Genomic DNA, 14,459 nt, shown 5'->3' on the forward strand with positions numbered 1-14,459 from the left:
CTGTGGTAGTTTTGACGTAATGTCAAAATGGACTCTTTTCACTGCAACATTACATTACAGTCATTTAGCAGACGCTTTTATCCAAAGCGACTTACAATAAGTGTATTCAACATAGGTAGGGAACGAAAACTACTAATCACCAGAAGTCTTTAGTGCATTTTCTGCAAAAACAAGCAACCAAGAGTATACCTAGCGCTAAGGTAAAAGTGCAATATATCAGCTACCTATTTCCTTAAACAGATGAGACAAAATAGCTAAATCAAATGAGCATGAGCTAAAACAAATAAGTGTATCGACTAAACAAGATCCAATAGACAATCCAATAATCCAATAAACAATACAGCAATAGAAAACAAGCATTCGTACAACTAGTTAACAACAAGTAGGTCAGGCAGAGAGGAAGGGTAGTGTTTCCTGAAGAGGTGGGTTTTCAGCCTGCAACCATTTTAACAGGTAAACACAGCTGACGTTAAAAACCACTTTAACCCAATATATCTACAGTATACTTGGTCCCTCCCCCCCCCCCCCTCTACACCAAATCTCTTAGATGAAAATGGTGATCTATAGCTCTGCTATTATTGCAGAATGTTGGCCTATTATAACCAGGGATAGGGTTCATGTGGTTAATAATGTTAATTGTGGGACAAGAAAGAAGTACTCATACTATATTTTACTTAAGTAAAAGTAGCAATATCATAATATAAAAACATTTGAATCCCTGTATCTTGGACAAACCCTGGATGGACTGAGTTTCCTATTTGCTTAAGATCCTACTTGCAGCAAGCAAAAAATCTATCACAAAGAAGTGGTTGCAGAGAAATTGCCCTACTATAGGGCTATTTTGTCAGTATTGTGAGGCAGTTGCATCTCCTAAAGCAGATGACCTATTCTTTGAGACTCCAAAAGGAGTTGGGTGAATAAAGATGGGGGAAATGGTTGGACTATTTAGATAGCGGGCCAGATCTCTTGTGATTGTTGGTTGCATCCTCTCTATTGTATCTTAAATCCTGTAAACATGTTTCTGTTACTGTATGTTTCTGTTAGTTCTTTGCCTTATTTGTCTTTTTGTCAATTTTTTTGGTCTTCCTGTACTATTTGTTTGTATGTCTTGTCTTAAAACATTTTGAAATTTGAATAATAATAATGTTAATTGTGGGTGCGTTCCATTTAGGTGTTTCTGTGGGGTAATTGTACATAATTATGTTCATGCTGGAACATTTAAATGAAGCACACCAGCTGTGTTTACCTGTCAAAACGGCCACTGTGAAAAGGGGGAGAAATGTGGCCTCAACTTCCAGGGGCTTTTCCAGTTGCACGTGAGGTCGTGCACAGCAATAAAACACCTTTCCATCCATGAGAACTGACTGAACGACAGTTCCATTGGCGTTTTTCCACACTTGAAGTGGTTTGGATTTCCCTGCCGAGCTCACTGACATTTAAGGCTAATTTGTACTTTGTCGTAAGACAAAAGGGACATATTCTCAAAGTGTTGACAAAACAAACTAACTTATCCATATTCTGGGCATGTCAGACTTACTTAATTAAATAATTGGTATTTTGATCAACGTTTGCCTGTCATCTCTCCTATGGTTCCACATCAATACAGCATGGAATTGTGGACAAAATCGTATCCAACGATAACTTTTGGGTCTGAGAGTCTAAATCTCATCAAATGGTGATGAATCCGTGGCTCAAATGCCGAATGAATAATGAACCTTGATATGAAAAGGGTTGAAAACCACTACTCTATGTGGTTACAGGCAGAGCTCTTTGTCTTCCTGTCCTCAGGGTTTATGTGAGGACATGCGTCCCATCGATGGAGGCAAGCTGCTGGAATTCCTGATGAAAACCAACTTCACGGGTGTATCTGGAGAGACCATCAAATTTGACCAGAATGGAGACTCACCTGGCAGGTACAGTATACTGTACACCGGTGGTTCTCAAACGTTAAACTTTCAAGGACCACCCTTAACTCTGACAGTATACAAATGGAACCAAATGGACCTGTTAGGGTCCATTTGGTTCCATTTGTATACTGTCAGAATTACAGGCCTGTAAGGGTCAATTTAGAACCCCCTAATGGAACCCGGAGAGACACTTTGAGAACCACTGCTGTACACCACAGGGAGGGAGGGAAAGAAGAAAGAAAGAAGAAGAGGTCGCTAGAAAGCAAAGAATGGTAGGAGGACGTGAAGAATTAAATGAAAACATTAAAAAGGAAGGAGAGCTGTATATGGAAGGAGGAAAGGAAGAGAAGAAAAGTGTAAAGAATGAAGGAAAGAATCAAAACGTTGAAGAAAAGGAACAAAGAAGAAGGATGGCGCTTTAAGTCTGTGCATGTGTATTTCAGATATGAAATAATGAACTTCAAGCATATGGGAGAAGATCAGTACAGTTATGTCCATGTGGGGAGCTGGGACCAGGGAGGTCTGAGGATGGACGATGAGGAAATCTGGGCCAATGGCACTGACATCATCCAGTCAGTCTGCTCAGCACCCTGTAAAAAAGCAGAGATTAAGGTACAGTATGAGTAGGGAATACTCTCTCTCTAGCAACACTAAGCCGGACACAGAGAGGAACCACTTTACATGAGAGTTCAGACCAGCTTGTCGTATATTCTGCAAAATCTGTATCTCTGTAGATTTTTGGTCTTAATACTCATGGCTCCCGACAGCCATGAGCCCCAAAAAAAGGGTCAAAAGGGTCCTCTAACTGCAAAATATACTGCTGGTATACTTTCAAATCATTCTGTCCTAGGTCCGGGCAAGTTGCCATCCACTTTAGCAGGGAGTATGTTATATTTTTCCATAACTGTATGATTCAAATTAAGGAGGCAGTTCCACAGTCCTCTTTCCTCCGAAATAATGATAATTGGGTATTATTATATGTGGAGGAAGGAACTCTTTAGGACGACCCAGTTCATACATATTTCATATCATGCTGCTACTGTTTGGACCTGTATGTTTACAGGTGATCCGTAAAGGGGAGGTGAGTTGCTGTTGGACCTGCACTCTCTGCAAGGAGAATGAGTACGTGTTTGATGAGTACACCTGTAAAGCTTGTGAACTGGGCTACTGGCCTACATACGACCTGACAGGTAAACTGTCTGTCTGTCTGTCTGTCTGTCTGTCTGTCTGTCTGTCTGTCTGTCTGTCTGTCTGTCTGTCTGTCTGAACTAGTTTTGGTTGATTGATTGATTAACATTTTTATTCACGCAAATCATATGCACAAACTAGAAGTCAATCTTATAGCCAATCAGGATGATGTATGAAACATCGGACAGGTCCGTCTTGATGACATGACTATAGAGTGATTTGCGGGATGTTTGGACAAAATAGCAATAGAAAGTCATTCTAAAAAATTGGCCCCCTGGTGGGGCTGTAACAGGCCAATGTGAAGTTTCAAGGCAATTGGACGCATGATTTGAGGCATTTTGTTCAAAACGAGCCACTCCTGCAAACTTTAGATGCCAATCTTAGCCAATCAGGATGTAATATGAAAAATCGGACAGATCCGTCTTGATCATATGACTATAGAGATAATGTGTACCGATTTGCGTTATATTTGGACAAAATCTGTAGGCGTAATATTAAAAAAAAAAAAAACGTCCTCCTGGTGGCGCTATAACAGGCAGATGTAAAAAAAGTTGGGGCAGAGGTTCTGCTCTGGCCTCCAGGGAGTGTGTGTGCACAGTTTCACGTGGATCAGACCAACGGTGCCGGAGATTAGCGATTCACAGTCGGACACACACACAGACACACTCACGAACGGACTAACAGGGGTGAAATCATAGTCTCGGCCACGCCTTCGGCCTGGCAGAGACGATGAACGGTTGCACACAAACAGGTGAGCAAAAAAAATTAAAAAGCAAGAGAGCTTATTTAAAATTGTGAACTATGAACGTGAACTAGTTCATTTATATCTGACTGAACTGAACTAACTCTTGTGACATTGTGAAAAACTCTCTCCTCCTGAGCCATTGCTGCCCCACGGGGAGGTAGTAGAGAGGTATCAGATCTTACCAGATATTTTCTGAAATTACAACCCCCCCAATGGTGGTGTACATGCCAACAGGGACTGCCTCTTTCTTCTATATAGTACATGCATCTACAGCAGCGCTACTCAACCCGCGGCCCACGGGCCGCATGCGGCCCCAATTTTATTTTATTTATTTTTTTATTTTTTTAAGCACAGGATAAAAATATACATTTCCAAATCAAAAACAAACATCAATTGTTACAGGTATAATGCATAGTTTCTATGCATTTATTTTTTTTGGGGGGGTTTGACCCCCATTTTTTTCCGGCCGCGTGGCTATGCCACGCGTCCAGGGTAGGTGTCCCTTATTTCAATCTCTGGGAGTTGACAACCCTAACCTTGCCATACCTTAGCTTTTGCTGAACTGATGCCACTGGACATACACACAAAATAAACAGGTACAGTGAAAAGAATATGATGTCAAAATGTACATTTTCTTATAACAATAACAATGCGTAGTGTGTGTTACAAAATCAAAAAATCCAAAATAGGACCGTCATTTTTAGCTTGCGGCCCCTTGGACTTTTGGTATTTTGCTGAGTGGCCCCTGAGCCATCTTAAGTTGAGTAGCCCTGATCTACAGTATGTAACACATAGTGCTATACACAGCTCTTTGACTTTGTCAGTGTGGGAAGTGTTGTAAGTTTCCGACGGATCAGCTAATTCTGTTCTTCACACTGCATGTTCTTGTACGAATATATAATGTACTGTACAAAATGTACTGGGTCTAGGAAGGGTTATCACCCACCCACCTTCTCGCCTACATTTCGTGCGCACACACACACACACACACATGCACGCACGTGTACTCCTGACACAGATGGAGATAAAATGTCAATTTCACATAAATGATCAGTGTATGTTTAAATGTTTCAATCTAATGATCTCTCTCAAACCCCCCAGGTTGTGAGCCTATCACAGTGCAGTATGTCCGTTGGGGGGATCCTGAACCGATAGCAGCTGTGGTGTTCGCCTGCCTGGGCCTCATGGCCACCCTGTTTGTCACAGCTATCTTTATCAAGTAACGCTTTTTAATTTCATTAGCCATGGTTGTTGTACTTGTTTTTGTTCCACTTAGGAATGACGTGCTAAGTACATTATGCTGTTCACTTGAACACATTGATTACACCAAATTAAACCCTTCATGTCCATGCCACTAACATGTCATCGCAAGACCTAAGGCCAGGTCCAATCATCCATCCATCCATCCACCCATCCGGGAGAACCCCAGACTTCTCTTTCCCTGGCCACTTTAGCCAGCTCTGACTGGGAGATTCTAGGCCAGTGTGGAGATATAATCCCCACACCTGGGTTTCAGTCTGCCTCGTGACCTCTTCCCAGCTGGGCGAGCCTGTAAAATCTCCCTGGGGAGTGGCCCAGTAGGCCTCCTTACTAGAAGCCTGAACCACCTCAACTGGCTCCTTTCTGTGCAAAGGGGCTGAGCTTCTCACTCTTTACACTTTGGGTGTACAGCGATTGGATGACCCTCAGTAGAGGGCAATCCAGTAGTAGAACTAGAAAAAGTGCTCCTCGGAGCACAGGTCTCCGCCAGGTTAGGTAGGTTATTGTGGCCTCCTGGTGGCGCTATAATAGGCCAATGTGAAAAGGGTGCCATTTATTCTTAGGCCTTTTACGGCAATCGGACCTTGCATTCATGATTTGAGGCATTTTGTTCCAAAAATGTGTTTTGCTAAATTAGACCTGCTGGTGGCGCTATAACAGGCCAATGTGAAAAGGCTGGCATTTCTTCCTCGGCCTAATGGGAATTTGCGTGTGAAATTGCACGGAAAGCGCAAGCTGCGTTCATGATTTCAGGCATTTTGTTCAAAACGGACCAATCCTGCAAATTTTGGAAGCCAACCTTAACCTTAGAGGATGGAATATGGACAATCGGACAGATCTGTGTTGATCACATGACTATAGAGATACTGTGTACCGATTTGCATGACGTTTGGATAAAATCTGTAGGAGTAAAAGGGTTTTGCACAAATCGGCCTCCTGGTTGCGCTATAACAGGCCCATGTGAAAAATTTGGGGCAGAGGTTCTGAATTGGCATCCAGGGAGTGTGTGTGCACAGTTTCGGAGCGACCGGGCCAACGGTGCCTGAGATTAGCTGTTCACACACAGACAGGACGGACGGACGGACAGGGGCGAAAACATACTCTCTCGCCATGCCTTTCGGCCTGGCGGAGACAAAAATGTCACAAACAAAGTGCCAAACTGATTGACCCTCTGGACTTAGTAGATTGGAACTGAGTAGGTTCTGCACTTGGACCACTTTTTTCCCTCTACACCAAATCTCTTAGCCAAAAATAGCGGATCTACAAGCTAACAACGTGTCGCAACTCGCAATGCGACGTGTTGTGAGCTTGTAGATCGGCTATTTTTCGATAATGTTCCCCCCAGAATATTAATGCTGGGTTTCAAGTGGATAAGCCGAGAAACTGTCCATAGTTCCTTTGTGAATCAATCAATCAAACCATGCTGTATTCATGTTACAGATTCTGGGACACCCCAGTGGTCAAATCATCCAGTCGTGAGCTGTGCTACATCATCCTGGCTGGGATCTTCCTGAGCTACCTGTGCACTTTCAGCCTTATTGCCAAGCCCAACATTGTCTTCTGCTACCTCCAGAGGCTTGGAATAGGCTTGTCTCCTGCCATGAGCTACTCTGCCCTGGTCACCAAGGTATAGCAATATCCTCCGTAGTGTTCACTTAACTCTAATCCCAGTTAAATTAATGCAACATGATTTGTTGTACTATTTTGTAGCCCTATGTTTTGCTGCTTCTCTCCCCGTTTGAAAGTGTATAAGGTGAAAAGCAGACATTAGGTGAAATATTATAAATACAGTATATCCATTCAAATGACATATCTATTCCTTTTGCACTGCGTCCTGGTTGGTACTGTATGCAGCCTAGTAAAACATGATAGTTTTTGAAGGCAGGGGGCCTAGGTATATCTTCTGTGGTCAGTTTGTTACATCTTGCCTGTAGTGCACGGCTGAAGATGATTTCTCAAAATGTGCACTTCATTGTGTGTTTAGTCGCCATAGTCGGTAGTGGTTGGTTGAATGGTTTGATTCAGTAGCACTTCAGGGCTTGAAAACGAATTGTTCACAAAATTATATCTGCGGCCAAATACATTTGGGGGTCCTTGACATGAAAAAGTTCACTTCTCTAAAATATATGTTTGACACTGTTAGCATTTTGTCGATGAGGAACCTCCCTCAGAATAAAACTCTTCAGATTTGCCTTGAATTTCCCTAATAAGTCAAAATGTTCCTGCATCTGGGGGCGTTCTTATGCAGACCAATCGTATCGCACGGATCCTGGCAGGCAGTAAGAAGAAGATCTGCACCAGGAAGCCTCGCTTCATGTCTGCCTGCGCTCAGCTGATCATCGTCTTCCTCCTCATTCTGCTGCAGCTGGGAATTATAGTGGCCCTCTTCATCATAGAGCCACCACAGGTGAGTGTGTGAGGACGTGCGTGCGTGAGTGGGATGGAGAGGGGTTGCTGGAGGAGGAGAAATGCCATCAATGTGAATGTCTATGTACTATGTATTGAATGTACTTTGTATGAATGATTGTTTTTTAAACGAACTCCCCCAATCCGCTCCTCTCCTCCTACTGTAGGTGATCTATGACCACCCCAGCATCAGCGAGGTACACCTGATCTGTAACCTGACCACCCTGGGGGTGGTGGTACCGCTGGGATACATCAGCCTGCTTATCCTCAGCTGCACCTTCTACGCCTTCAAGGTACCTAATTAATCGGAATGGCTTAAGACTAATTAAAACAGATGTCCCTTGACATTTTCTTTTTTAACCCATTTTCAACTGAAATTTACAATACATACACAACACATACATTTTGTTGGGTGAAAAGTGTTGAATGACAAAGTATAAATTTGCGTTCATAACTAGGTCAAACTGCTCCCTACTGGAACGCATTGAAGTTCTCTGTTGTATAATAACTATAACCCAGTGCTACGCTAGGCTTTGTTCAGCAGCATAACGTTTTTGGTTAAAATTGAGGGTGAGTGGAAGACTAGGGATGCTGCGGAATTGAGCAGAAGTGAACGAACTGAGCCTTGTAACAGAGGGTTGCTCGCTCACACCATGGACTACGTCAATCCAACACTCTAATGTTAACAGAGAATTCTGTTGCCAGTTTTGCTTATCTGATATCTGATCAGGGAATTCAAGAGGGAAACAAGTTTTTCTCACAGAAAATGTATTTGAAATCTGCACAACTCCAAACTTCCATCAATGGAGTGAAATATACCTCAGAGGGATTGTGACAAGGGTAACAGAGGCTGAGCAACACATCAGTGGCACAGGTTTACTGGATCAGTGTCTAAAGTTAGTAAGGGAACTATTCCTTCATTAGCCTACTGTACCTATATTTGAAATTTGATTTTCTCCATGCCCTGGCACTTGGTGAGTCAGTTTTTCCCAGTTTAATCATGATTGATTTGCAGGGTCATTGACTAATTTCAGTCATATTTGACCCATAAGCTAAGTTTGATTCGGTGCTGGATTTTAATGAATATTTATGCCCCTTATTATGATGACTAAGTATTTATCCAAAATGTTGTATTCAACAAAGCTGTGTACACTCAAAAAAAGCAATAATGCACTCAAGGCCATGCTATATTGCATTATACCACAGCTACAAGCAATTAAGGCACGCTGCTTGTGCCCACAACACCCGTAGCTGTGATATAATCACAATACACTATAAGATGGCCTCTAATGTATTATTGGTTAGTGAATGTATGTTTCAGTGTACTGTAACACCTTGTCAGTGGACTGTCGGTCTCGCCTGTGTCTTTTTGTTATTACAACTCCATTAGATGTCAAAGGATAGAGTCCTTCAATGAACCTCATACTTGGCAGACTGCATGAAAACTGTGAAAGACAGCCCGGGCCGTTGGCCTGGCGGCCCGGGCACTTAGGCTCTAATATAGCCTGACAGCACATCGTGGGTTCGAGTCGACGACGATCTTTGCTGCATGTCTCTCCCCATCTCTCTCTCCCTATTTCCTGTCCGTCTTTACTATACACTATAAATAAAGGCAGAAAAGCCCCCAAAAATATCTTTAAAAAACAAAACTGTGAAAGACATGGTTACGCGGAAATACAGTAATATTAACCGTCTTAACCAAGACCCACAACTTTATCCTTTTTCTATTCTCACAGACACGTAATGTCCCTGCGAACTTTAACGAGACCAAGTACATCGCCTTCACCATGTACACCACCTGCATCATCTGGCTGGCTTTTGTCCCTATCTACTTTGGCTCCAACTACAAGATCATCACCATGTGCTTCAGTGTCAGCCTCAGTGCTACCGTGGCACTTTGCTGCATGTTTACTCCAAAGGTATGTTAAAGACTACGATGATATACTGCACAGGCATACATCCAGTATTCATGCTCAACATGGTTATGAGTCACAATGCAATGAATTGCCCCTGTTATATGTACTATACATCCTTGTAGGATAGAATTGCAAAGAGGATAGGGCGCAAATTGTTCAATTTAAAGCGGCAATGCTTTCATTATCTGGGATTCGAATCCGGGTCCCCTACGCAAGCGCCAAATCTTGTGAGCTATAAGGCACAGCTCGTTTGAGCAGAAGCAAAATGGACTTTTATGCAATGCCTCTTGTTAACCGACAGTTGTCCTAACACAGGAGAAAAGCAGTCAGACAAACTATCACCGCTGCAGTCGTTAGTGATGTTGTATTAAAATACTCTACCATAAGTAAATAATGTTTTATTCACCTAAAAAGTTATGGATTGAATCTTTAATGTCAACGGCAAATTGAGATTGAGAATCTGAGTGAAACTGAAATGAATTGAGATGATTCTTCGCTACACGTCTCTCTGCTCACGCTGTGCTTATTATTGTTTGTCATGGTCAGGTGTACATCATGCTGATCAAGCCAGAGAAAAATGTGCGCAGTGCGTTCACTACATCTACTGTGGTGAGAATGCATGTGGGCGATGCAAAGAAAGCGGCCAATGCTTCTGCCAACCGCACTAGCAGCAGCCTGGTCAACCTGTTCAAACGCCGTGGCTCTGGGCAATACAACATAACAAGGTACAGCTACAGTACACCTTCCTCTCTCACACACAAACGTATGCACACAGGCAGGCACACACGCACGCACGTGTGCGCGCACACACACACACACACACACACACACACACACACACACACACACACACACACACACACACACACACACACACACACACACACACACACACACAGGCACCACACACAGAGACAAGCACCTTTAACCCATTAAGAACGCATCTGTGTCATTTTAGATTTCTTTAGCTATTCAAAACAGTGCCGCGCTACGAGCCTGTAGATCTGCTATTTTTGAAAAATCGTGAAAAATTGTGCTTTGAATATATATATTTTTAAAGCGAACATTTGTGACTCAAATATTTGCTTCTGTGGGTCCCTGGATCTAAATATTTTGAGATGGGGGTCCGCGTTTTTTGGGGGTCCTTGACATGAAAAAGTTTGAGAACCACTGTTATAGCAACATAGTTTTTTTTCAAAAAACTGCTAGGATTTAGAATGAAATAACAACAAAGCAAAAATTCCCACAGTGCATTACAAAGGGAACTTTTACCAAACCGTACAGTATGGGTACATTACCCATGACGCACTACACCTCTAACTAGCAGACAGGCTGCTGTTGTCTCTGTCTCTGCTGTAGTCATGGCTACAGTTCCTCGTTGCTGTATTCTGAAAATACATGTCCCTTGTTTGTTCCACTTTGTTCCAACGTGAATGTTGTTTTAATCGTTCATTTCTACATCAATGTAAATTGCCATGTCCCCTATCAGTTTTATTACCATCCAGATCGGCATTTCAGAGCTTATAGCTAGCCAATGGGCATGTGACAAGGTAAGACATTCATCTTGCATAAGGTCACACAGAGACGACTGACATAATTTGCCAGTAACTTCTGAATATTCAAAATAGTAATGCATTCACAGAATGCATTTACAAGCTGTTGGCTGTTGAAGATGTTCGTTAGTTAACTTAAGACAGTCACAAATACTGGAACTGTTATACTGCAATAAAAAATGTGGGCATTTAATAATGCTCTTATCCAGAGGAACTTACAAGTGAAAGATCAGAGCAAATGGCATGAACCCTAGTGCCATCAAGGTTAAATGGCCATGTAAATAGAGTGTAAATAAAACAATTTAGTGCATCAAAGAAACTAGGATACCAGATAAACATCAGACCTGGCATTTGTCTAAATAACATGCTACATAAATAACATTCTTAACATTTGTGGTCTACGAAAAACTAATCTAAATAACAAAACATAATGTGAACATACATATATCTGAATAGTATACAGTAACTTGCATCTATCAAAATAGGTGACAAGAAAAGGGTGATGTGGGTTTTCAGTGTATATGAGAGCATTCTGTATATACTTCGCAGAAATAATTTTGTGTCTTTCTCTTGCCAGCTTCTTCCCAGCGCTATGTTAATGTGCCATGGGTTATTTTAGGCCTAGACAACATTGCATTTAGCTCTGAGATATATTTTCTAACAACTGTCATCATCACCTCATCATATTGATCTATATCGTTGTCTTAATGTCTTTGAAAGCTGAATCAGAGTGTTTAGTTCAGGCTGCCTGGTGAGCCATAAAAAGCTGTTCATGAGGGCGAGAACTGGGTTGACTGTTCATAAAGGAGACTCACAGCCTCCAAGGATTTCTCTTTCCAGGAGAGAAAGAAAGGAGAGGCGGGGAGATGTGAAATTGTAAGGTAGCTAAAAGAAGCATAGAATGGGGAAGTAGGATGGCTAACAAATATAATCGGAGCCTGAAGCCCAATGCAGAAGGATGGGCTATAAAGATAAAACTTGACTTGACTTATACCATGGCCACAGAAAATAAGATTATACTACCATTTTGTTTCTCAGTTATGATTATGAACTTAAAATATATAATCACCGTCTCTTTTTTTTCTTTGGTGTAAGTAGCCATGGTATAATGCACTCTGAGTTGTCCTGATAAAGAAAAATAATTGACTCAACTCGGGACACCTTGTTGTGCTTTATCACTAACATTATATTTATACTATACTACATTTATATACAGTATACTGTATATAAATATGGTAAGTATCTTACACCACTGTATTTGTATTGGGCCTAATACATTAAAGTACTTAAATGTGTATTGTAATGTCTGAACAGAAATACACAGAATCACCCATCAGACCATTTATCATAAAATGTGCACTATTCCACAAGTATAATAAAACATTCCACTATTATATATTTATGTCTACTAGACAGAATATGTTGTTATATTCTGATTTACAGCAGATGGATGGTATGCAGAATTGCACAGTGACACTGATTCAGAAAGCCGACACAGAACACATTCTTTCACACTTGTCTCTCACATGTTTCGTAGCTCCAATGGGAAATCGGTGACATGGGCGCAGAATGACGGCCCCAGACCCAACCTGCTGTGGAAGAGAATCTCCATTCATGTCAAGAACAAGGAGGAGGTCGAAGCCAACCAGACTGCCATCATCAAGCCCTTCTCTGAAGGAGCCGACTCGCCTCTTGACACGGGTATCACCGCGGGCTATGATGAGCCACAGGAAGCTCAGTCATACCCCCCTGCCGGAACCTACCAACCCGGCTCCCCGCCCCAACCATCCCTGCCCACTGTTAGCCAACATGGAGGGAAGGCAGGGGGCTTCCAGGAACACTCCGAGAGCACTGGATGTTTTGTTGTCAGCAGAAAGGATATTGACAATAGCCAAATGGTGGATGTTGGAATGAGCGTGGGGGATACCGGCACAGCGGCTGTGGCTGACATCGGTGTCGGGATGATTGGCAGCCAGTCTCAAGACGCCACCATCATGGACCAAATTAGCAGTGTGGTTAACCGTTTCACTGCCAACATCAGTGAGCTCAACACCATAATGCTGCCAGGCTTGACATCAGGGGAACCGACTGTTAGCTCTCCCCCCGGACCCACATCTACGGCCGCAGGTGCAGGTGCAGGTGGCATTGCCTGCCCGCCTCCCTACGTACCGCCTAGAGGCAGGCAGGTTCCTCCATACAGTGTCACCAGTTATACCGAGGCCGCAGCTGTCTCCACCTCCTGCGAGAATCGACCAGTAGGAGTGATTTATGGACATGTGGGTGGGGCCTGCAGTGCCGGCAGGAAATCTGCGAATATGGAGGAGCTGGTTGCTCTGACACCCCCCTCCCCGTTTAGAGATTCTTCCTCGGGGTCCAACAGCAACTCACCCACCTCCCTGTCCCCAAACTCAGAGGCTGAGTACAACCAGCTGCTGAGACACTACAGCCAGAGCTCCTCCTCGCTATGAACTTCCTATTTCTCTCATACCGTGTTGAGTCTGGGACATCACGATTCAGTGTTCAGCAGCACGCTGACTGGTTGTGCCACACACTCACCCGTTCAATCTCCTTTTGATATTAGATTGACTGAGGCTGGATGAATTGAACACACATCAAGGGGACACAGAGGCAGCCAGAACCAACCAGAGGATCTGCACACTTGCAGCTTCTGTAGACTTCAGAGACTGAATGCTGAAAACAGGCTGGGATCACAATGTGGGCATTTAAAAACTTTTTTAAAAGGGGCACTGACACGTTTCTCTAAAAAAAGAAAATAATACGCTGAGAAAACATGGAACATGGAACAAAAGCCACTATTTCACAGCGTGGGCGACAATCACTGATTCATTCTTCTGCTCAGTATTCTCCTTTGTTCTGTCCTTATGTCAAATCCGGCGGTGTTAAGCCCATTTGTCTTTCTATTGTTGTGGATCAGGGTCCACACAACCACTCAGAAAAGAAGACTTTAGAATGTAAGTACAAGTAGAAGAGATAGTTGAAATTTTACAAACTTTATTATCTCGACAACAGAAAGCATCCCCCCTTCTACTTTTACTATTGCCGTTGATAGATATGTATGTGCTTTCTTGTATTGCTGTGAAGTTGTCCGAGCTGTGCCACTTTAACCACGTAAGCCCTATTTTATACTTTGCCGTTCGACGGTCTTGCACTAAATATCTTCACTGAAAATAGCAGCTCTACAAGCTCAGTGTGTTGCATTGCGATGCATTGTGAGCTTGGAGATCTGCTATTTCTGAATTTCCCCAGAATAGGGATGCTAGGGTTCAAGTGGTTTAACATGCCACTCAGAGGCATTGTTACTTTTGTTTAAGATTTATTTCTTGGGCTTTATTAACAGGACGGTAGGCTGACAGGAAATAGTGAGAGACATGCTGCAAAGGCTGTCTGGATCGGGACTCGAACCCGCAACGCACTGTCAAGCTACACTAAGCCTAGGTGTCTGGACCGCTACGCCGGCGGTCCA

At 42.9% G+C, this 14,459-nt stretch overlaps 2 protein-coding genes across 2 annotated transcripts in view; one reads left to right on the forward strand and one right to left on the reverse strand.

Annotated features, from left to right (window-relative positions):
- grm5a (glutamate receptor, metabotropic 5a) overlaps positions 1-13,443 on the forward strand; it is a gene marked incomplete at both ends in the record, with an annotated part of 33,693 nt that extends 20,250 nt beyond the window's left edge. The window contains 10 exons of the mRNA XM_080435958.1: positions 1,789-1,913; positions 2,351-2,519; positions 2,971-3,097; positions 4,942-5,059; positions 6,541-6,727; positions 7,349-7,507; positions 7,674-7,799; positions 9,243-9,425; positions 9,969-10,147; positions 12,513-13,443. Coding sequence (XP_080292084.1) covers positions 1,789-1,913; positions 2,351-2,519; positions 2,971-3,097; positions 4,942-5,059; positions 6,541-6,727; positions 7,349-7,507; positions 7,674-7,799; positions 9,243-9,425; positions 9,969-10,147; positions 12,513-13,443 — 2,304 coding nt within the window. The remainder of the gene's footprint in view (positions 1-1,788; positions 1,914-2,350; positions 2,520-2,970; positions 3,098-4,941; positions 5,060-6,540; positions 6,728-7,348; positions 7,508-7,673; positions 7,800-9,242; positions 9,426-9,968; positions 10,148-12,512) is intronic.
- LOC308090276 (transcription regulator protein BACH1-like) overlaps positions 1-14,459 on the reverse strand; it is a 221,101-nt gene that overhangs the window by 164,762 nt on the left and 41,880 nt on the right. The gene's annotated exons all lie outside the window — the stretch shown is intronic.

Source organism: Gymnoscopelus braueri, assembly GCF_963280865.1.
Source record: "Gymnoscopelus braueri genome assembly, chromosome: 8".
NCBI classification, from domain to species: Eukaryota; Metazoa; Chordata; class Actinopteri; order Myctophiformes; family Myctophidae; genus Gymnoscopelus; species Gymnoscopelus braueri.